We start from the raw sequence: 26318 nt of genomic DNA, 5'->3' as shown, positions 1-26318 counted from the left end.
AAGTGTACAGAGAGCGTAGGAAGAGTGTAGAGGAAGTGTACAGAGAGTGTAGAGGAAGTGTACAGAGCGCGTAGGAAGAGTGTAGAGGAGGAGAACGCAGAGATGTGGCTTGTCAGTTAGTAGTAAATTAGTAAAGTTGCTCTGCTCTCTGTACACAATATAATACTAAAATGAGATTTTACACAAAAACAGAATTTTCTCTGCACAATTATTTATAATGCAAAAGTCGTATCTAAAGTATAATTATATACAAACATAAATACTATTTAAATTAAATTCAAACATTGGTTTCCTTTTTAACAATCAGATGGGACTCTTCTTTCTTGCCCCAGTCCAAATGGAATTAAATAATGTGAATAGATGGACGCTATGTTTTATAGAATAGCTACCCACCCTATTGAATGATTATCTGTAATCAAGCAGCCAATCAGAGCTGGTCACATGATGCCGCTGATGTCATCATTGCATCACCTGCATGTTAAATACATATCTGTGCTCAGGTCTACCACAGCCGCACTTAGGCCAATACTCACCTGCCCCTCCCCCCATGTTCCTCTAGTTGTAAGAGGCAACACCATCTACATATGGACGTATGTGAACGTTCAGTGCACGTGCGTAGTACAGAAATCCGTACTTAAAATAAAACAGACGTGCGCTCAGCTCTGCCTGAGCATGGCACCTCCTCAGGGGATCACGACCACCTACGTGTGCCACCACTGTGCTTTGTGTTCTCTCTGGGGCATGCTGTCACTGTGACCTCCTGGGGGGGACGCGGTTGTCATCTATAGTGGGACATACCTCCAAACTGTTTCAGAATTAGGACTGCCCCGCCTACATGAGATCCTGACAATATCCATGAGAGAGCCTGATCCCTGCTATGTGAGTGATCTGTGTCCTGAGGAGCTTACAGTCATGTAACAGTAATAATACATCAATATGGTGAGATTACGGTGTAATAATACTATATCAATCCCGGTGAGATTACGGTGTAATAATACTATATCAATCCCGGTGAGATTACGGTGTAATAATACTACATCGGTCCCGGTGAGATTACGGTATAATAATACTACATCGATCTGGTGAGATTACCATGTAATAATACTATATCAATCCCGGTTAGATTACGGTGTAATAATACTACATCAATCTGGTGAGATTACGGTGTAATAATACTACATCAATCCCGGTGAGATTACGGTGTAATAATACTACATCAATCCCGGTAAGATTACGGTGTAATAATACTACATCAAACTGGTGAGATTACGGTATAATAATACCACATCGATCTGGTGAGATTACCGTGTAATAATACTTCATCAATCCCGGTGAGATTACGGTGTAATAATACTACATCGGTCCCGGTGAGATTACGGTATAATAATACTACATCGATCTGGTGAGATTACCGTGTAATAATACTCCATCAATCCCGGTGAGATTACGGTATAATAATATTCCATCAATCCCGGTGAGATTACGGTGTAATAATACTACATCAAACTGGTGAGATTGCGGTATAATAATACCACATCGATCTGGTGAGATTACCGTGTAATAATACTCCATCAATCCCGGTGAGATTACGGTATAATAATATTCCATCAATCCCGGTGAGATTACGGTGTAATAATACTACATCAGTCCCGGTGAGATTACGGTATAATAATACTACATCGGTCCCGGTGAGATTGCGGTATAATAATACTACATCGATCTGGTGAGATTACCGTGTAATAATACTATATCAATCCCGGTGAGATTACGGTGTAATAATACTACATCAATCTGGTGAGATTACGGTGTAATAATACTACATCAATCCCGGTGAGATTACGGTGTAATAATACCACATCAAACTGGTGAGATTACGGTATAATTATACCACATCAATCTGGTGAGATTACGGTGTAATAATACTACATCAATCCCGGTGAGATTACGGTGTAATAATACTACATCAGTCCCGGTGAGATTACGGTATAATAATACCACATCGATCTGGTGAGATTACCGTGTAATAATACTCCATCAATCCCGGTGAGATTACGGTGTAATAATACTACATCGGTCCCGGTGAGATTACGGTATAATAATACCACATCAATCTGGTGAGATTACCGTGTAATAATACTACATCAATCCCGGTGAGATTACGGTGTAATAATACTACATCGGTCCCGGTGAGATTACGGTATAATAATACCACATCGATCTGGTGAGATTACCGTGTAATAATACTCCATCAATCCCGGTGAGATTACGGTGTAATAATACTACATCGGTCCCGGTGAGATTACGGTATAGTAATACTACATCGATCTGGTGAGATTACCGTGTAATAATACTACATCAAACTGGTGAGATTACGGTATAATAATACCACATCGATCTGGTGAGATTACCGTGTAATAATACTCCATCAATCCCGGTGAGATTACGGTGTAATAATACTACATCGGTCCCGGTGAGATTACGGTATAATAATACCACATCAAACTGGTGAGATTACCGTGTAATAATACTTCATCAATCCCGGTGAGATTACGGTGTAATAATACTACATCGGTCCCGGTGAGATTACGGTATAATAATACCACATCGATCTGGTGAGATTACCGTGTAATAATACTCCATCAATCCCGGTGAGATTACGGTATAATAATACTCCATCAATCCCGGTGAGATTACGGTGTAATAATACTACATCAGTCCCGGTGAGATTACGGTATAATAATACTACATCGGTCCCGGTGAGATTACGGTATAATAATACTACATCGGTCCCGGTGAGATTACCGTGTAATAATACTATATCAATCCCGGTGAGATTACAGTGTAATAATACTACATCAATCTGGTGAGATTACGGTGTAATAATACTACATCAATCCCGGTGAGATTACGGTGTAATAATACTACATCGATCCCGGTGAGATTGCGGTATAATAATACTACATCGATCTGGTGAGATTACGTGTAATAATACTATATCAATCCCAGTGAGATTACGGTGTTATAATACTACATCAAACTGGTGAGATTACGGTGTAATAATACTATATCAATCCCGGTGAGATTACGGTGTAATAATACAACATCAATCCCGGTGAGATTACGGTGTAATAATACTACATCAAACTGGTGAGATTACGGTATAATAATACCACATCGATCTGGTGAGATTACCGTGTAATAATACTCCATCAATCCCGGTGAGATTACGGTGTAATAATACCACATCAAACTGGTGAGATTACGGTATAATTATACCACATCAATCTGGTGAGATTACCGTGTAATAATACTACATCAATCCCGGTGAGATTACGGTGTAATAATACTACATCGGTCCCGGTGAGATTACGGTATAATAATACCACATCGATCTGGTGAGATTACCGTGTAATAATACTCCATCAATCCCGGTGAGATTACGGTGTAATAATACTACATCGGTCCCGGTGAGATTACGGTATAATAATACTACATCGATCTGGTGAGATTACCGTGTAATAATACTACATCAAACTGGTGAGATTACGGTATAATAATACCACATCGATCTGGTGAGATTACCGTGTAATAATACTCCATCAATCCCGGTGAGATTACGGTGTAATAATACTACATCGGTCCCGGTGAGATTATGGTATAATAATACTACATCGATCTGGTGAGATTACCGTGTAATAATACTATATCAATCCCGGTTAGATTACGGTGTAATAATACTACATCAATCTGGTGAGATTACGGTGTAATAATACTACATCAATCCCGGTGAGATTACGGTGTAATAATACTACATCAATCCCGGTAAGATTACGGTGTAATAATACTACATCAAACTGGTGAGATTACGGTATAATAATACCACATCGATCTGGTGAGATTACCGTGTAATAATACTCCATCTATCCCGGTGAGATTACGGTGTAATAATACTACATTGGTCCCGGTGAGATTACGGTATAATAATACTACATCGATCTGGTGAGATTACCGTGTAATAATACTATATCAATCCCGGTGAGATTACGGTGTAATAATACTACATCGGTCCCGGTGAGATTACGGTATAATAATACCACATCAATCTGGTGAGATTACCGTGTAATAATACTACATCAATCCCTGTGAGATTACGGTGTAATAATACTACATCGGTCCCGGTGAGATTACGGTATAATAATACCACATCGATCTGGTGAGATTACGGTGTAATAATACTACATCAATCCCGGTGAGATTACGGTGTAATAATACTACATCAATCCCGGTAAGATTACGGTGTAATAATACTACATCAAACTGGTGAGATTACGGTATAATAATACCACATCGATCTGGTGAGATTACCGTGTAATAATACTCCATCTATCCCGGTGAGATTACGGTGTAATAATACTACATTGGTCCCGGTGAGATTACGGTATAATAATACTACATCGATCTGGTGAGATTACCGTGTAATAATACTATATCAATCCCGGTGAGATTACGGTGTAATAATACTACATCGGTCCCGGTGAGATTACGGTATAATAATACCACATCAATCTGGTGAGATTACGGTGTAATAATACTACATCGGTCGGTGAGATTAAGGTATAATAATACTACATCGATTTGGTGAGATTACCGTGTAATAATACTATATCAATCCCGGTGAGATTACGGTGTAATAATACTACATCAATCTGGTGAGATTACGGTGTAATAATACTACATCAATCCCGGTGAGATTGCGGTGTAATAATACTACATCAAACTGGTGAGATTACGGTATAATAATACCACATCGATCTGGTGAGATTACCGTGTAATAATACTCCATCAATCCCGGTGAGATTACGGTGTAATAATACTACATCGGTCCCGGTGAGATTACGGTATAATAATACTACATCGATCTGGTGAGATTACCGTGTAATAATACTATATCAATCCCGGTGAGATTACGGTGTAATAATACTACATCAATCTGGTGAGATTACGGTGTAATAATACTACATCAATCCCGGTGAGATTACGGTGTAATAATACTACATCAATCTGGTGAGATTACGGTGTAATAATACTACATCAATCCCGGTGAGATTACGGTGTAATAATACTACATCAATCCCGGTGAGATTACGGTGTAATAATACTACATCAATCCCGGTGAGATTACGGTGTAATAATACTACATCGGTCCTGTGAGATTTGTCTCATACCCTATATTACCCTATATTACTTCTTTCCAATCTCTGTTTAAAATGGATTCTATTCCTGACAGTCGCAGACTCACACTGTAACGCTGCACACCCCAAATCTCACATCTTCCTATCCCCAGCAGTAATTTCAGCCAATCCTGGTCATGAATTCGTCCATCTACACTAGGGGGTAAATATATCAAGATGTTGGTTTGCAAAAGTTGAGATGTTGCTTATAGCAACCAATCACATTCTAGCTGTCATTTTGTAGCACGTACTAAATAAACGACAGCTAGAATCTGATTGGTTGCTATAGACAACATCTCAACTTTTTCAAACCCACAGTTTAGTAAGTATACCCCCAGGTTTGTGCTGTGTTTGTTCTATAGTACCTCTGTAACACTGTCCTCTCCTGGTTTTCGTCTTACCGCACCTTCTCAGTCTCTACACATGACTCCACATTCCCCCTCTTCCCTTACCCACCAGAGTTCCCCAAGGTTCCATTCTTGGCCCCCTACTCTTTACCCTCTACACTTCCTCCCTTGGTGTCCTCATCCGCTCCTTTGGCCTCCAGTTCCACCTCTATGCTGATGATACACAAATCTATATTTCATCCCCTGACCTCTCATCTTCCCTTTCTTTATGTCTCGTGTCTCCTGCTGTCTTTCGATCATCTCATCTTGGATGTCCCAGCGCTTTCTTAAGCTCAATATTTCCAAGACTGAATTTATCGTCTGCCCCCCTTCCAGAGCTCTCCTACCTCCCCACTCTCTGTCTGTTAATAATACTCCCCTCCTTTTTGTCCCTCAAGTCCAATGACTGGGTTCATACTCGACTCCTCCCTCTCCTTCAAACCTCACATTTTGTCCCTCTCAAAATCTTGCTACTTCCACCTCCGGAATATATCCAAGATACGTCCCTTTCTCACCATAGAAGCCACCAAAATTCTCATTCACTCTTTTGTAATCTCCCACATTGACTACTGTAACCACCTTCTCTCTGGCCTACCTGATTCTCACCTTGACCCTCTTAAGTCTACTTACGTCTAACCTCAATGATGCTGCCTGTCCCCCTCCACCAGTCACTACATTGGCTCTCCATGGCCTTCAGAATTAAATTGAAACTTCTCAATCTCACCGTCAAAGCTCTCAATCAATCCCCCCCCCCCCCAACATCTCCAACCTCATCTTTACCTACACTCCTCCGCTCTGCCCGTGACTGCCGCCTCACTACTTCACTGATCTTCCCACTCCCGTCTCAAAGACTTTGCCCGGGTGGCTCCCCAGCTGTGGAACAATCTCTCACGCACCATCAGGTTAGCATCTACTCTCAAAGGCTTCAAGTGTGCCCATAAGACTCATTTCTTTATACAAATCTCTCAGCTTCCACCTAACTCCCTTGTCCCGGCTTCTCCCCCACTCCCCCAATCGATACCACCTTATTTGTGTCTCCTCCTTTCCTTTAGGATATAAGCTCTCATGAACAGGGCCCTTGTTCCTTATGGTCTCCTTCTAATATTCCATTACTCTTTGTACCTCTCTTTGTGCTTTTCTAGCCATGTTTTCTTATGCTTAGGCCTATTTGCCACTGATCACTAACCATCACTGTCGCTCACTGTCCCAGAAATATTTTGATCTACATTACTGTGTGACACGAACACGCGCCCAGCTTCCGTGACTTTGGGTGTTTACTGTATGAAGTCACACACAATTCCAGTCAACAGTCTCTACCTATCACACAGGTTGTAGACCTGTTGAATCGCCCCACAACAGTCCTCTCACACCCCCATGCACTTCTGGTTTGCCACCACCTATTGAATATGGGCAATAGGACCCCGATATACTGTCCCACACTGGCACACAGGCTTCTGGCTACTCGCAGGTTAGTAAAACCCACATCAGCAACCAAAGAGTTAACTCGTCACAACTCCAGGCTGTTACAGAAATGTAAATGCAAGCACACACTAACTTTGTTAATCAAATGTATTAACAAATCACACACCGACATTGAAAGGGTTAACTTAGTTGAGCTATATTCTTCTTAACAGGCTAATGGATTCGTTAGAGTATCAAGGACCCACTTATTAAATTTATAAATTTAATATACAAAAGTACAGGGCATTCAGATATAAAAAACAATTAATAAACAATTGACATAACTGTTTACCGTTTCTGCTATCCACTTGTGACCCCTGACCTCGGCTTGTTTACTGGTACTGTTGTCTGCTGCCGGCCCTTGACCTCTGCGTGGACCTCACTCCGCTTGCCTGGGTTCTTCCCAGCCGGTACACACTTCACGACCCTCTGTCAGTCTGCGGCCCAGTCTGTCCCCACCATCAGGGGCTCCAGTGAACACCTAAATTGGCAGAGTAGATTCCGGGTTGTGTTGTGCCGTACCACCAGCTCCCTTAAGGTTGGCCAGAAAGTGTGGCTGTCTACAAAAAATATCAGGCTCAAACAGCCTTGCAAGAAGTTAGGTCCTAAGTTCATCGGGCCATTTCCCATCATCAAGCAGGTGAACCCCGTCGCATTTAGGTTAAAAATTCCAGGCTCGTTGAGAATTCCCAACACATTTCATTGTTTTCTATTGAAGCCAGTACTTTATCCAGCTCAAGCCCAGTCTTCAAGCAAGCCACAGAGATACATTGTTCAGAAAATCCTGGATTCTAAAAAAGTGTAAGGGCAGGTACACTTCTTGGTGCAGTGGAGGAACCGCGGGTTAGAAGAGCGGTCTTGGGTTCCGCGGAGACAACTCCATGCCCCCAGACAGTTGAAGGAGTTCTTTAGCAAATTTCCCAAAAAACCTGGATGTCGGGGTGCGTTGACCCCTCCTCAAGGGGGGAATACTGTTAGCAGTCGCGGCGGCCGCGGGCACCGCCACAACTCTCACCTCCTGTCTGCAGGCGTCCCGGCCGTCGCTATGACGACCGGGACGTCTCTTCCGGGATTTACCCGACCGTTGCCTAGGCAACGGCCGGACGCTAACTACAGCAGCGCCGCGTCCCAGCGGCTGGGGACAGCCGGGCGCAGGCGCAGGAATAGGTAAGCCTGTGGGCTAATTAAGTAACTAATTTGTATCAGGACCTCTGTCCAAGTGATCCCACTGCCAGGCTCTGATTGGCTGGTACTGATATTTAAGGCAATGAGGTCCACTACCTCATTGCCGGTTATAGCTTCTGCACTCCAGTCTGCTGACCTGCTTGTTCCCGTTCCTTTCTTCTGAACCTCTACTGACTCCCCGTGTATGACCCTTGGCTCTGAATTGGACTTCGCTTGTGTATCCTATGACCCTGATCTCTGGCCTGTTTACCGTTTCTGCTATCCGCTTGTGACCCCTGACCTCGGCTTGTTTACTGGTACTGTTGTCTGCTGCCGGCCCTTGACCTCTGCGAGGACCTCACTCCGGTTGCCTGGGTTCTCCCCAGCCGGTACACACTTCACGACCCTCTGTCAGTCTGCGGCCCAGTCTGTCCCCACCATCAGGGGCTCCAGTGAACACCTGATTGGCAGAGTAGATTCCGGGTTGTGTTGTGGCGGCTGGAGAGGTTCCTAACACCTTATAAATAAAAGATAATAGTAATATTAATAGTAATAGTACAGATTTGAGAGCATCACTTGAAACTCACTTTCTTGAACTAAGCCATAAAATTTATGATTCCACAAAACAAGTTGAAGTCATTTCAGCCACATATCGCAGTGCTATTCACATGGGAAAGAACATTTAAACTTGCTAAATAGTTATTAATACAACTACTGAATAACCTGTCTTAAAACAGTTTATCCAATGATTGTACCAACCAGCCAGACTTGCTGATGGTGAACACACAGTGTACAGCTGAGGTTAGTATGAAGTACATTGTCCTAATTTGAACTACCTATAAAAATATCACTAACTGAAGAAGGAGTACGTTTCTGTGACAAGTAGTATTTAGTATATTAAAATAATCTAAGTCCCTATCGTGCTATTTTGTATTAATGAAAACAGCAATAGAATAACTGCGTGAAATAAAAAGTAAATCTCTGGCAATGCAAACATGAAATCTCTACACCGGTCTGGTGATATTATGGTATTATTATTATTATTATTATTATTATTATTATTATTATTATTATTATTATCTTTGACGTATAAGGCACCACAAAGGGTCCGCAGCGCCGTACATTACATATACAGAAAACAGAACCAAGACACAACATGATACACAAATATATATAAACACAGGTGACCGGGTAAAGCAAAGCAGATTATATCTGACAGATAGTGAAAGGGATGGTAGAAATCAGCGAGGCAGGCCAAGAGGTACAGAGGGTGAAGGGACAGTAGAAGGAGCACACAAGGAAAGAGGGCCCTGCTCATGAGAGCTTACATCCTAAAGGGAAGGGGGAGACACATAAAGGGTGGTACTAACTGGGGGAGAGAGCCAGGACAAGGACGTTAGGAGGACTGATAGACTTGAATAAAGAAATGAGTCTTAAGGGCACGCTTGAAGCCTTTGAGAGTAGATGCCAACCTGATGGAACATGGAAGATCGTTCAACAGCAGAGGAGCAGCCCAGGCAAAGTCCTGAAGATGAGAGTGAGAGGAGGTGATCAGTGAAGTAGTGAGGCGGCGGTCAGAGGCAGAGAGGAGGGGGCGGGTAGGAGTGTAGGTAGAGATGAGATTGGAGATGTAGGGTGGGGAAGATTGACTAAGAGCTTTAAAGGTGAGGGTGAGGAGTTTAAATTTAATTCTGTAGGGTATGGGGAGCCAATGTAGTGACTGTTGAAGGAAGACCACAGAGATAGAGCGGTGGGAGAGAAAAATGAGGCGGGCAGCAGCATTGAGGATAGACTTAAGAGGATCAAGTTGAGAATCAGGTAGGCCAGAGAGAAGAAGGTTACAGTAGTCAAGGCGAGAGATAACAAGAGAGTGAACAAGGGTTTTCGTGGCTTCCGTGGTCAGAAAGGGACGTATCTTAGATATATTACAATGGTGGAAGTAGCGGGATTTTGAGAGGGACCGAATGTGAGGCTTAAATGAGAGGGAGGGATCAAGGATGACCCCAAGGCATCGGACCTGGGGGACAGAAACGAGGGTAGTGTTATTAACAGAAATAGAGAGGGGGGGAGGTGGGAGAGTCCTGTCAGGGGGGAAGACTATAAGCTAGGTCTTGGAAATATTGAGTTTAAGGAAGCGTTGGGACATCCAAGATGAGATGGCCGAGAGACAGGAGGAGACACGAGACAGAAGGGAAGGGGAGAGGTCAGGGGATGAAAGATAGATTTGGGTATCATCAGCATAGAGGTGGTACTGGAGGCCAAAGGAGTGGATGAGGACACCAAGGGAGGAGGTGTAGAGGGAGAAAAGCAGGGGGCCAAGAACGTAGCCTTGAGGAACGCCAACGGGTAGGGGAAGAGGGGGTGATGTAGAATCATAAGTAGAGACTGAGAAGGAGCGGTTGGTGAAGTAAGAGGAAAACCAGGAGAGGACAGTGTTACATAGGCCTAAAGATTTGAGAGGAGTGCGTGGTCAATGGTATCGAAGGCAGCAGAGAGGTCAAGAAGGATAAGAAGGAAGTAGTGTCTATTGGATTTAGCGAGGAGAAGGTCATTAGTGACCTTAGTGAGGGCAGTTTCAGTGGAGTGGAGGGGGCGAACACCAGATTGGAGCAGGTCAAGGAGTGAGTGAGAGGAAAGAAAGGAGGTGAGACAGTAGTAGACAACCCATTCAAGGAGTTTGGAGGCAAAAGGAAGAAGCGAAATAGGGCGGTAATTAGAGAGAGAGGCGGGATCAAGGGATGGTTTCTTGAGTATGGGGGAGACAAGAGCATGTTTAAAAGAGGAGGGCAAGATTCCAGAGGAGAGGGAGAGGTTGAGGTGGTGTGCAAGGTGGGAGCAGGCTTCGAGAGAGAGGGAGCGGAGGAGGTGGGAGGGGATTGGGTCATGTGTGCAAGTGGAGGGGGGAGAGGAAGAGAGAAGGGTATGGACTTCATCTGCAGATACCGGAGTGAAGGAAGAGAAGGAGGGTGAGCTAGCTGGAGGGGAGGGGAGAAAGGAGATAGCAGCAGCAGCAGAGGAGGGTGAGAAGGGGGACAGAATGGGCATGGAGGGGGGAGAGGGTGGGGTAAGAAGGGACTGCTGGGAGATGTCATGACGTATAGACTCAATCTTGGAGGTGAAGTGGGTAGCAAAGTCGACAGCAGAGAGCGTGGGGGGAGTGGGAGAGGGGGAGGGGAGAGGAGGGAGTTGAAGGTGGCAAAAAGCCGACGGGGGTTGGAGGATTGGGAAGAAATGAGAGCTTTGAAGAAAGATTGTTTAGAGAGGAATAGGGCCGAACTATAAGAGGCAAGTATGAACTTGAAGTGGAGGAAGTCAGCATGAGTGTGTGACTTTCTCCAAAGCCGTTCTGCACTGCGGGAGCATTTTTGAAGATAGCGGGTAAGTTTAGAGTGCCACGGTTGCGGCGGGGACCGACGAAGCCTGACGGTGACAGCCGGGGTGACAGAGTCAAGTGCAGCGGTAAGAGGGCAATTGTAGAAGGAGACAGCCTTATCGGGGCAAGAAAGAGTGGTGATAGGGGAGAGGAGCCAGCCCAGGGAGGAGGAGAAAGTGGTAGGATCAACTGTGTCAAGATTACACCTGGTGAGAGTAACATATATTACTAAACCAGTCTGGTGATATTATGGTATAATATTACTACACTGGTCTGCTGATATTACAGTATAATATTACTACACCTCTGGTGATATTACGGTATAATATTACTACACCAGTCTGGTGATATTACGGTATAATATTACTACACCTCTGGTGATATTACGGTATAATATTACTACACCGGTCTGCTGATATTACAGTATAATATTACTACACCTCTGGTGATATTACGGTATAATATTACTACACCAGTCTGGTGATATTACGGTATAATATTACTACACCTGTCTGGTGATATTATAGTATAATATTACTACACTAGTCTGGTGATATTATGGTATAATATTACTACACCAGTCTGGTGATATTATGGTATAATATTACTACACCAGTCTGGTGATATTACGGTATAATATTACTACACCAGTCTGGTGATATTACGGTATAATATTACTACACCGGTCTGGTGATATTACGGTATAATATTACTACACCGGCCTGCTGATATTACAGTATAATATTACTACACCGGTTTGGTGATATTAGAGTATAATATTACTACACCTGTCTGGTGATATTACGGTATAATATTACTACACCAGTCTGGTGATATTATGGTATAATATTACTACACCAGTCTGGTGATATTACGGTATAATATTACTACACCTGTCTGGTGATATTATGGTATAATATTACTACACCAGTCTGGTGATATTATGGTATAATATTACTACACCGGTCTGCTGATATTACAGTATAATATTACTACACCTCTGGTGATATTATGGTATAATATTACTACACCAGTCTGGTGATATTATGGTATAATATTACTACACCTGTCTGGTGATATTACAGTATAATATTACTACACCTGTCTGGTGATATTACAGTATAATATTACTACACCAGTCTGGTGATATTACGGTATAATATTACTACACCTCTGGTGATATTACGGTATAATATTACTACACCTGTCTGGTGATATTACAGTATAATATTACTACACCTCTGGTGATATTATGGTATAATATTACTACACCTCTGGTGATATTACGGTATAATATTACTACACCAGTCTGGTGATATTACGGTATAATATTACTACACCTCTGGTGATATTATGGTATAATATTACTACACCTGTCTGGTGATATTACAGTATAATATTACTACACCGGTCTGGTGATATTACGGTATAATATTACTACACCTCTGGTGATATTATGGTATAATATTACTACACCAGTCTGGTGATATTACGGTATAATATTACTACACCTCTGGTGATATTATGGTATAATATTACTACACCTCTGGTGATATTATGGTATAATATTACTACACCTCTGGTGATATTACAGTATAATATTACTACACCTGTCTGGTGATATTACAGTATAATATTACTACACCTCTGGTGATATTATGGTATAATATTACTACACCTCTGGTGATATTACGGTATAATATTACTACACCAGTCTGGTGATATTACGGTATAATATTACTACACCTCTGGTGATATTACGGTATAATATTACTACACCTCTGGTGATATTATGGTATAATATTACTACACTGGTCTGGTGATATTACGGTATAATATTACTACACCTCTGGTGATATTATGGTATAATATTACTACACCTGTCTGGTGATATTACGGTATAATATTACTACACCTCTGGTGATATTACGGTATAATATTACTACACCTCTGGTGATATTATGGTATAATATTACTACACTGGTCTGGTGATATTACGGTATAATATTACTACACCAGTCTGGTGATATTACGGTATAATATTACTACACCAGTCTGGTGATATTACGGTATAATATTACTACACCTCTGGTGATATTATGGTATAATATTACTACACCTGTCTGGTGATATTACGGTATAATATTACTACACCTCTGGTGATATTATGGTATAATATTACTACACCTGTCTGGTGATATTACGGTATAATATTACTACACCTCTGGTGATATTACTGTATAATATTACTACACCTCTGGTGATATTACTGTATAATATTACTACACCTCTGGTGATATTATGGTATAATATTACTACACCTCTGGTGATATTACTGTATAATATTACTACACCTCTGGTGATATTACAGTATAATATTACTACACCAGTCTGGTGATATTACAGTATAATATTACTACACCTGTCTGGTGATATTACGGTATAATATTACTACACCAGTCTGGTGATATTATGGTATAATATTACTACACCGGTCTGGTGATATTACAGTATAATATTATTACACCAGTCTGGTGATATTATGGTATAATATTACTACACCAGTCTGGTGATATTACGGTATAATATTACTACACCAGTCTGGTGATATTATGGTATAATATTACTACACCTCTGGTGATATTACGGTATAATATTACTACACCTGTCTGGTGATATCATGGTATAATATTACTACACCAGTCTGGTGATATTACGGTATAATATTACTACACCAGTCTGGTGATATTATGGTATAATATTACTACACCTCTGGTGATATTACGGTATAATATTACTACACCTGTCTGGTGATATCATGGTATAATATTACTACACCAGTCTGGTGATATTACAGTATAATATTACTACACCGGTCTGGTGATATTACAGTATAATATTACTACACCAGTCTGGTGATATTACAGTATAATATTACTACACCGGTCTGGTGATATTACGGTATAATATTACTACACCGGCCTGCTGATATTACAGTATAATATTACTACACCGGTCTGGTGATATTACGGTATAATATTACTACACCAGTCTGGTGATATTACAGTATAATATTACTACACCAGTCTGGTGATATTATGGTATAATATTACTACACCTCTGGTGATATTATGGTATAATATTACTACACCTCTGGTGATATTACGGTATAATATTACTACACCAGTCTGGTGATATTACGGTATAATATTACTACACCAGTCTGGTGATATTATGGTATAATATTACTACACCGGTCTGGTGATATTACAGTATAATATTACTACACCTGTCTGGTGATATTACGGTATAATATTACTACACCAGTCTGGTGATATTATGGTATAATATTACTACACCTCTGGTGATATTACAGTATAATATTACTACACCAGTCTGGTGATATTACAGTATAATATTACTACACCAGTCTGGTGATATTATGGTATAATATTACTACACCTCTGGTGATATTACAGTATAATATTACTACACCAGTCTGGTGATATTATGGTATAATATTACTACACCAGTCTGGTGATATTATGGTATAATATTACTACACCAGTCTGGTGATATTACAGTATAATATTACTACACCTCTGGTGATATTACAGTATAATATTACTACACCTCTGGTGATATTACGGTATAATATTACTACACCAGTCTGGTGATATTACGGTATAATATTACTACACCAGTCTGGTGATATTACAGTATAATATTACTACACCTGTCTGGTGATATTATGGTATAATATTACTACACCTCTGGTGATATTACGGTATAATATTACTACACCAGTCTGGTGATATTACAGTATAATATTACTACACCAGTCTGGTGATATTACGGTATAATATTACTACACCAGTCTGGTGATATTACGGTATAATATTACTACACCAGTCTGGTGATATTACAGTATAATATTACTACACCAGTCTGGTGATATTACGGTATAATATTACTACACCAGTCTGGTGATATTATGGTATAATATTACTACACCAGTCTGGTGATATTATGGTATAATATTACTACACCTGTCTGGTGATATTACGGTATAATATTACTACACCAGTCTGGTGATATTACAGTATAATATTACTACACCAGTCTGGTGATATTACAGTATAATATTACTACACCTCTGGTGATATTATGGTATAATATTACTACACCAGTCTGGTGATATTACAGTATAATATTACTACACCTCTGGTGATATTACGGTATAATATTACTACACCAGTCTGGTGATATTACAGTATAATATTACTACACCTCTGGTGATATTATGGTATAATATTACTACACCAGTCTGGTGATATTACAGTATAATATTACTACACCTCTGGTGATATTACGGTATAATATTACTACACCAGTCTGGTGATATTACAGTATAATATTACTACACCTCTGGTGATATTACAGTATAATATTACTACACCTGTCTGGTGATATTACAGTATAATATTACTACACCAGTCTGGTGATATTACGGTATAATATTACTACACCAGTCTGGTGATATTATGGTATAATATTACTACACCAGTCTGGTGATATTATGGTATAATATTACTACACCAGTCTGGTGATATTATGGTATAATATTACTACACCAGTCTGGTGATATTACAGTATAATATTACTACACCAGTCTGGTGATATTACAGTATAATATTACTACACCTCTGGTGATATTATGGTATAATATTACTACACCAGTCTGGTGATATTACAGTATAATATTACTACACCTCTGGTGATATTACGGTATAATATTACTACACCAGTCTGGTGATATTACAGTATAATATTACTACACCTCTGGTGATATTATGGTATAATATTACTACACCAGTCTGGTGATATTACAGTATAATATTACTACACCTCTGGTGATATTACGGTATAATATTACTACACCAGTCTGGTGATATTACAGTATAATATTACTACACCTCTGGTGATATTACAGTATAATATTACTACACCTGTCTGGTGATATTACAGTATAATATTACTACACCAGTCTGGTGATATTACAGTATAATATTACTACACCAGTCTGGTGATATTATGGTATAATATTACTACACCAGTCTGGTGATATTACAGTATAATATTACTACACCTCTGGTGATATTACGGTATAATATTACTACACCAGTCTGGTGATATTATGGTATAATATTACTACACCTCTGGTGATATTATGGTATAATATTACTACACCAGTCTGGTGATATTACGGTATAATATTACTACACCAGTCTGGTGATATTACGGTATAATATTACTACACCTCTGGTGATATTATGGTATAATATTACTACACCGGTCTGGTGATATTACGGTATAATATTACTACACCAGTCTGGTGATATTACAGTATAATATTACTACACCAGTCTGGTGATATTACGGTATAATATTACTACACCAGTCTGGTGATATTACGGTATAATATTACTACACCTCTGGTGATATTATGGTATAATATTACTACACCAGTCTGGTGATATTACAGTATAATATTACTACACCAGTCTGGTGATATTACAGTATAATATTACTACACCTCTGGTGATATTACAGTATAATATTACTACACCTCTGGTGATATTACAGTATAATATTACTACACTGGTCTGGTGATATTACAGTATAATATTACTACACCTCTGGTGATATTACAGTATAATATTACTACACCTCTGGTGATATTACGGTATAATATTACTACACCAGTCTGGTGATATTACAGTATAATATTACTACACCAGTCTGGTGATATTATGGTATAATATTACTACACCAGTCTGGTGATATTACGGTATAATATTACTACACCAGTCTGGTGATATTACGGTATAATATTACTACACCAGTCTGGTGATATTACGGTATAATATTACTACACCAGTCTGGTGATATTACGGTATAATATTACTACACCAGTCTGGTGATATTACAGTATAATATTACTACACCAGTCTGGTGATATTATGGTATAATATTACTACACCAGTCTGGTGATATTACGGTATAATATTACTACACCAGTCTGGTGATATTACGGTATAATATTACTACACCAGTCTGGTGATATTACGGTATAATATTACTACACCAGTCTGGTGATATTACGGTATAATATTACTACACCTCTGGTGATATTATGGTATAATATTACTACACCAGTCTGGTGATATTACAGTATAATATTACTACACCAGTCTGGTGATATTATGGTATAATATTACTACACCAGTCTGGTGATATTACAGTATAATATTACTACACCTCTGGTGATATTACAGTATAATATTACTACACCAGTCTGGTGATATTACAGTATAATATTACTACACCTCTGGTGATATTACAGTATAATATTACTACACCTGTCTGGTGATATTACAGTATAATATTACTACACCAGTCTGGTGATATTACGGTATAATATTACTACACCTCTGGTGATATTACAGTATAATATTACTACACCTCTGGTGATATTACAGTATAATATTACTACACCTCTGGTGATATTACAGTATAATATTACTACACCTCTGGTGATATTACAGTATAATATTACTACACCTCTGGTGATATTACAGTATAATATTACTACACTGGTCTGGTGATATTACAGTATAATATTACTACACCTCTGGTGATATTACAGTATAATATTACTACACCTCTGGTGATATTACGGTATAATATTACTACACCAGTCTGGTGATATTACAGTATAATATTACTACACCAGTCTGGTGATATTATGGTATAATATTACTACACCAGTCTGGTGATATTACAGTATAATATTACTACACCTCTGGTGATATTACAGTATAATATTACTACACCTGTCTGGTGATATTACAGTATAATATTACTACACTGGTCTGGTGATATTACAGTATAATATTACTACACTGGTCTGGTGATATTACGGTATAATATTACTACACCAGTCTGGTGATATTACAGTATAATATTACTACACCAGTCTGGTGATATTATGGTATAATATTACTACACCAGTCTGGTGATATTACAGTATAATATTACTACACCTCTGGTGATATTACAGTATAATATTACTACACCAGTCTGGTGATATTACAGTATAATATTACTACACCTCTGGTGATATTACAGTATAATATTACTACACCTGTCTGGTGATATTACAGTATAATATTACTACACCAGTCTGGTGATATTACAGTATAATATTACTACACCAGTCTGGTGATATTATGGTATAATATTACTACACCTCTGGTGATATTACAGTATAATATTACTACACCAGTCTGGTGATATTACAGTATAATATTACTACACCAGTCTGGTGATATTATGGTATAATATTACTACACCTCTGGTGATATTACAGTATAATATTACTACACCTGTCTGGTGATATTACGGTATAATATTACTACACCAGTCTGGTGATATTACAGTATAATATTACTACACCTCTGGTGATATTACAGTATAATATTACTACACCTGTCTGGTGATATTACAGTATAATATTACTACACCAGTCTGGTGATATTACAGTATAATATTACTACACCTCTGGTGATATTACAGTATAATATTACTACACCTGTCTGGTGATATTACGGTATAATATTACTACACCTGTCTGGTGATATTACAGTATAATATTACTACACCTGTCTGGTGATATTACAGTATAATATTACTACACCAGTCTGGTGATATTATGGTATAATATTACTACACCTGTCTGGTGATATTACGGTATAATATTACTACACCAGTCTGGTGATATTACAGTATAATATTACTACACCAGTCTGGTGATATTACAGTATAATATTACTACACCAGTCTGGTGATATTACAGTATAATATTACTACACCTGTCTGGTGATATTACAGTATAATATTACTACACCAGTCTGGTGATATTACAGTATAATATTACTACACCAGTCTGGTGATATTATGGTATAATATTACTACACCTGTCTGGTGATATTACAGTATAATATTACTACACCTCTGGTGATATTATGGTATAATATTACTACACCTCTGGTGATATTACAGTATAATATTACTACACCAGTCTGGTGATATTACAGTATAATATTACTACACCAGTCTGGTGATATTACGGTATAATATTACTACACCAGTCTGGTGATATTACAGTATAATATTACTACACCAGTCTGGTGATATTATGGTATAATATTACTACACCTGTCTGGTGATATTACAGTATAATATTACTACACCTGTCTGGTGATATTACAGTATAATATTACTACACCAGTCTGGTGATATTACGGTATAATATTACTACACCAGTCTGGTGATATTACGGTATAATATTACTACACCAGTCTGGTGATATTACAGTATAATATTACTACACTGGTCTGGTGATATTACAGTATAATATTACTACACCAGTCTGGTGATATTATGGTATAATATTACTACACCTGTCTGGTGATATTACAGTATAATATTACTACACCTCTGGTGATATTATGGTATAATATTACTACACCAGTCTGGTGATATTACGGTATAATATTACTACACCAGTCTGGTGATATTATGGTATAATATTACTACACCTGTCTGGTGATATTACAGTATAATATTACTACACCAGTCTGGTGATATTATGGTATAATATTACTACACCTGTCTGGTGATATTACAGTATAATATTACTACACCAGTCTGGTGATATTACGGTATAATATTACTACACCAGTCTGGTGATATTATGGTATAATATTACTACACCGGTCTGGTGATATTACAGTATAATATTACTACACCAGTCTGGTGATATTACAGTATAATATTACTACACCGGTCTGGTGATATTACGGTATAATATTACTACACCTGTCTGGTGATATTACAGTATAATATTACTACACCAGTCTGGTGATATTATGGTATAATATTACTACACCAGTCTGGTGATATTACAGTATAATATTACTACACCTGTCTGGTGATATTACGGTATAATATTACTACACCAGTCTGGTGATATTATGGTATAATATTACTACACCTGTCTGGTGATATTACAGTATAATATTACTACACCAGTCTGGTGATATTATGGTATAATATTACTACACTGGTCTGGTGATATTATGGTATAATATTACTACACCTCTGGTGATATTACAGTATAATATTACTACACCAGTCTGGTGATATTACAGTATAATATTACTACACCAGTCTGGTGATATTATGGTATAATATTACTACACCAGTCTGGTGATATTATGGTATAATATTACTACACCTCTGGTGATATTACGGTATAATATTACTACACCTCTGGTGATATTACAGTATAATATTACTACACCAGTCTGGTGATATTACAGTATAATATTACTACACCTCTGGTGATATTACAGTATAATATTACTACACTGGTCTGGTGATATTAGAGTATAATATTACTACACCTGTCTGGTGATATTACAGTATAATATTACTACACCTCTGGTGATATTATGGTATAATATTACTACACCAGTCTGGTGATATCATGGTATAATATTACTACACCTGTCTGGTGATATTATGGTATAATATTACTACACCAGTCTGGTGATATTATGGTATAATATTACTACACCTCTGGTGATATTACGGTATAATATTACTACACTGGTCTGGTGATATTACGGTATAATATTACTACACCAGTCTGGTGATATTACAGTATAATATTACTACACCTGTCTGGTGATATTACGGTATAATATTACTACACCTCTGGTGATATTATGGTATAATATTACTACACCAGTCTGGTGATATTACAGTATAATATTACTACACCAGTCTGGTGATATTATGGTATAATATTACTACACCAGTCTGGTGATATTATGGTATAATATTACTACACCAGTCTGGTGATATTACAGTATAATATTACTACACCAGTCTGGTGATATTACAGTATAATATTACTACACCTCTGGTGATATTACAGTATAATATTACTACACCAGTCTGGTGATATTACAGTATAATATTACTACACCGGTCTGGTGATATTATGGTATAATATTACTACACCAGTCTGGTGATATTACAGTATAATATTACTACACCTCTGGTGATATTACGGTATAATATTACTACACCAGTCTGGTGATATTATGGTATAATATTACTACACCAGTCTGGTGATATTACAGTATAATATTACTACACCAGTCTGGTGATATTATGGTATAATATTACTACACCAGTCTGGTGATATTATGGTATAATATTACTACACCTGTCTGGTGATATTATGGTATAATATTACTACACCAGTCTGGTGATATTACAGTATAATATTACTACACCAGTCTGGTGATATTACAGTATAATATTACTACACCGGTCTGGTGATATTACGGTATAATATTACTACACCGGTCTGGTGATATTACAGTATAATATTACTACACCTCTGGTGATATTATGGTATAATATTACTACACCAGTCTGGTGATATTACGGTATAATATTACTACACCAGTCTGGTGATATTACAGTATAATATTACTACACCAGTCTGGTGATATTACTGTATAATATTACTACACCTCTGGTGATATTACAGTATAATATTACTACACCAGTCTGGTGATATTACGGTATAATATTACTACACCTCTGGTGATATTACGGTATAATATTACTACACCAGTCTGGTGATATTACAGTATAATATTACTACACCTCTGGTGATATTATGGTATAATATTACTACACCAGTCTGGTGATATTATGGTATAATATTACTACACCAGTCTGGTGATATTACAGTATAATATTACTACACCTCTGGTGATATTACAGTATAATATTACTACACCAGTCTGGTGATATTACAGTATAATATTACTACACCGGTCTGGTGATATTATGGTATAATATTACTACACCAGTCTGGTGATATTACAGTATAATATTACTACACCTCTGGTGATATTACGGTATAATATTACTACACCAGTCTGGTGATATTATGGTATAATATTACTACACCAGTCTGGTGATATTACAGTATAATATTACTACACCAGTCTGGTGATATTATGGTATAATATTACTACACCAGTCTGGTGATATTATGGTATAATATTACTACACCTGTCTGGTGATATTACAGTATAATATTACTACACCAGTCTGGTGATATTACAGTATAATATTACTACACCAGTCTGGTGATATTATGGTATAATATTACTACACCAGTCTGTGATATTATGGTATAATATTACTACACCTGTCTGGTGATATTATGGTATAATATTACTACACCAGTCTGGTGATATTACGGTATAATATTACTACACCAGTCTGGTGATATTACGGTATAATATTACTACACCAGTCTGGTGATATTACGGTATAATATTACTACACCTCTGGTGATATTATGGTATAATATTACTACACCAGTCTGGTGATATTATGGTATAATATTACTACACCTGTCTGGTGATATTACAGTATAATATTACTACACCTGTCTGGTGATATTATGGTATAATATTACTACACCAGTCTGGTGATATTACGGTATAATATTACTACACCGGTCTGGTGATATTACAGTATAATATTACTACACCTGTCTGGTGATATTACAGTATAATATTACTACACCAGTCTGGTGATATTACAGTATAATATTACTACACCGGTCTGGTGATATTACAGTATAATATTACTACACCTGTCTGGTGATATTACAGTATAATATTACTACACCTGTCTGGTGATATTATGGTATAATATTACTACACCAGTCTGGTGATATTACGGTATAATATTACTACACCTGTCTGGTGATATTACAGTATAATATTACTACACCAGTCTGGTGATATTACAGTATAATATTACTACACCAGTCTGGTGATATTACGGTATAATATTACTACACCGGTCTGGTGATATTACAGTATAATATTACTACACCAGTCTGGTGATATTACGGTATAATATTACTACACCGGTCTGGTGATATTACAGTATAATATTACTACACCTGTCTGGTGATATTACGGTATAATATTACTACACCAGTCTGGTGATATTACGGTATAATATTACTACACCAGTCTGGTGATATTACGGTATAATATTACTACACCAGTCTGGTGATATTACGGTATAATATTACTACACCTCTGGTGATATTATGGTATAATATTACTACACCAGTCTGGTGATATTATGGTATAATATTACTACACCTGTCTGGTGATATTACGGTATAATATTACTACACCTGTCTGGTGATATTATGGTATAATATTACTACACCAGTCTGGTGATATTACGGTATAATATTACTACACCGGTCTGGTGATATTACAGTATAATATTACTACACCTGTCTGGTGATATTACAGTATAATATTACTACACCAGTCTGGTGATATTACAGTATAATATTACTACACCGGTCTGGTGATATTACAGTATAATATTACTACACCTGTCTGGTGATATTACAGTATAATATTACTACACCTGTCTGGTGATATTATGGTATAATATTACTACACCGGTCTGGTGATATTACAGTATAATATTACTACACCTGTCTGGTGATATTACGGTATAATTTTACTACACCTGTCTGGTGATATTACAGTATAATATTACTACACCGGTCTGGTGATATTACAGTATAATATTACTACACCTGTCTGGTGATATTACAGTATAATATTACTACACCTCTGGTGATATTACGGTATAATATTACTACACCAGTCTGGTGATATTATGGTATAATATTACTACACCAGTCTGGTGATATTACGGTATAATATTACTACACCAATCTGGTGATATTATAGTATTATATTACTACACCAGTCTGGTGATATTATCTACTATATAAATGCCTAGTGGCGTGTGTGGAGAAAAAAAAAACCAAGCTGCAGCGCCACCTGCTGGGCAGAGTTATACACTGACCTATATATTTCTTGAAGGAGAAGTGACAGTTGGGAGTGGTTGGTGGTTGCCGGGGGTGACAGGGGGGAGTTTTTAACACCTTAAGTAGCTTGATGAAGGATGTGGCGATGAAGATGAAGGATGAGGTGATGGAGAAAAATGATGAGGTGGTGACATGTGGACAAAACCACGTTAAAAAAAGGGCGCTTGCGTCAGGAAGTAACGCTCTTTCCCTGATGAGGCCTGGGCTAAGCCCAAATGCATGACAAGAACCTTTTTAACACCTTAAGTAGCTTGATTTGACTAGAATGCATGAGTATCATGCACGGGTTAACTTGTGGTATAATATTACTACACCAGTCTGGTGATATACCATATCACCATAGAGGTCTCATGATCGGTAACATTTCTTATACTCGGTTTTGTTTCTCAGTCTTTTCACAGAGACCAAGGAGCTGTTCCCAGGAATCCCCTTTCAGAATGGAGGTTCAGCGGGGTCTATTGAGCTGCAGAGACCTGTGACCGGGCACTGCCATGGGACAAGCATCTCCTCGGACACTCAGCAGAAGCTGCAGGCTCGGAGGAAGCTGTACTTCGCCTGCGGGGTGTGCTTCATCTTCATGATCGGAGAGGTTGTAGGTAACTACTCAGGAGCTCATCTGTGTCTAGATTCCGGTACCATGTACATTCCCATGATGCTCCTGTCTGCTTTCAGGGGGGTACATTGCTCATAGTTTGGCCATCATGACCGATGCGGCCCATCTCCTCACTGATCTGGGCAGTATGTGTGTCAGCATCTTCTCCTTGTGGATCTCAACCCGACCTCCAACAAAGACCATGACGTTTGGCTGGCATCGCTCAGGTGAGTGGAAACAATTTAAAGTTAAATGTCTGCTGTAGCCAATGCTATGAGTTTTGTGTCATCATAGACCCAAGATTTCAGAGTATTAGGGAAAGTGGAGAGCGCAGGAACAGACACACTGAAGTTATGTTTCTCAACTGATATACGTATCAATAGACTGATCTACGTATCAATAGACTGATCTACTAATCAATAGACTGATCTACTTATCAATAGACTGATTGACTTATCAATAGACTGATCTACGTATCAATAGACTGATCTACTTATCAATAGACTGATCTACGTATCAATAGACTGATCGACTTATCAATAGTCTGATCTACCTATCAATAGACTGATCTACTTATCAATAATCTGATCTACTTATCAATAGACTGATCGACTTATCAATAGACTGATCTACATATCAATAGACTGATCGACTTATCAATAGACTGATCTACGTATCAATAGACTGATCTACTTATCAATAGACTGATTGACTTATCAATAGACTGATCTACGTATCAATAGGCTGATCTACTGATCTTTAGGCTGATCTACTTATCTATAGACTGATCGACTTATCAATAGTCTGATCTACGTATAAATAGACTGATCGACTTATCAATAGACTGATCTACATATCAATAGACTGCTCTACGTATCAATAGACTGATCGACTTATCAATAGACTGATCTACGTATCAATAGACTGATCGACTTATCAATAGTCTGATCTACCTATCAAAAGACTGATCTACTTATCAATAATCTGATCTACTTATCAATAGACTGATCGACTTATCAAT

At 38.1% G+C, this 26318-nt stretch overlaps 1 protein-coding gene across 1 annotated transcript in view; it reads left to right on the top strand.

Moving 5' to 3' along the window:
* The window catches only part of SLC30A3 (solute carrier family 30 member 3), a 90388-nt gene that overhangs the window by 23954 nt on the left and 40116 nt on the right, over window positions 1-26318 (top strand). The window contains exons 2-3 of the mRNA XM_075200418.1: window positions 25096-25301; window positions 25378-25524. Coding sequence (XP_075056519.1) covers window positions 25096-25301; window positions 25378-25524 — 353 coding nt within the window. The remainder of the gene's footprint in view (window positions 1-25095; window positions 25302-25377; window positions 25525-26318) is intronic.

The sequence above is a fragment of the Mixophyes fleayi genome, chromosome 3, assembly GCF_038048845.1.
Source record: "Mixophyes fleayi isolate aMixFle1 chromosome 3, aMixFle1.hap1, whole genome shotgun sequence".
In the NCBI taxonomy this organism is placed as follows: Eukaryota; Metazoa; Chordata; class Amphibia; order Anura; family Limnodynastidae; genus Mixophyes; species Mixophyes fleayi.
Note: the sequence above shows the minus strand (reverse complement) of the source record. Positions and strands in the feature narration are given on the sequence as shown.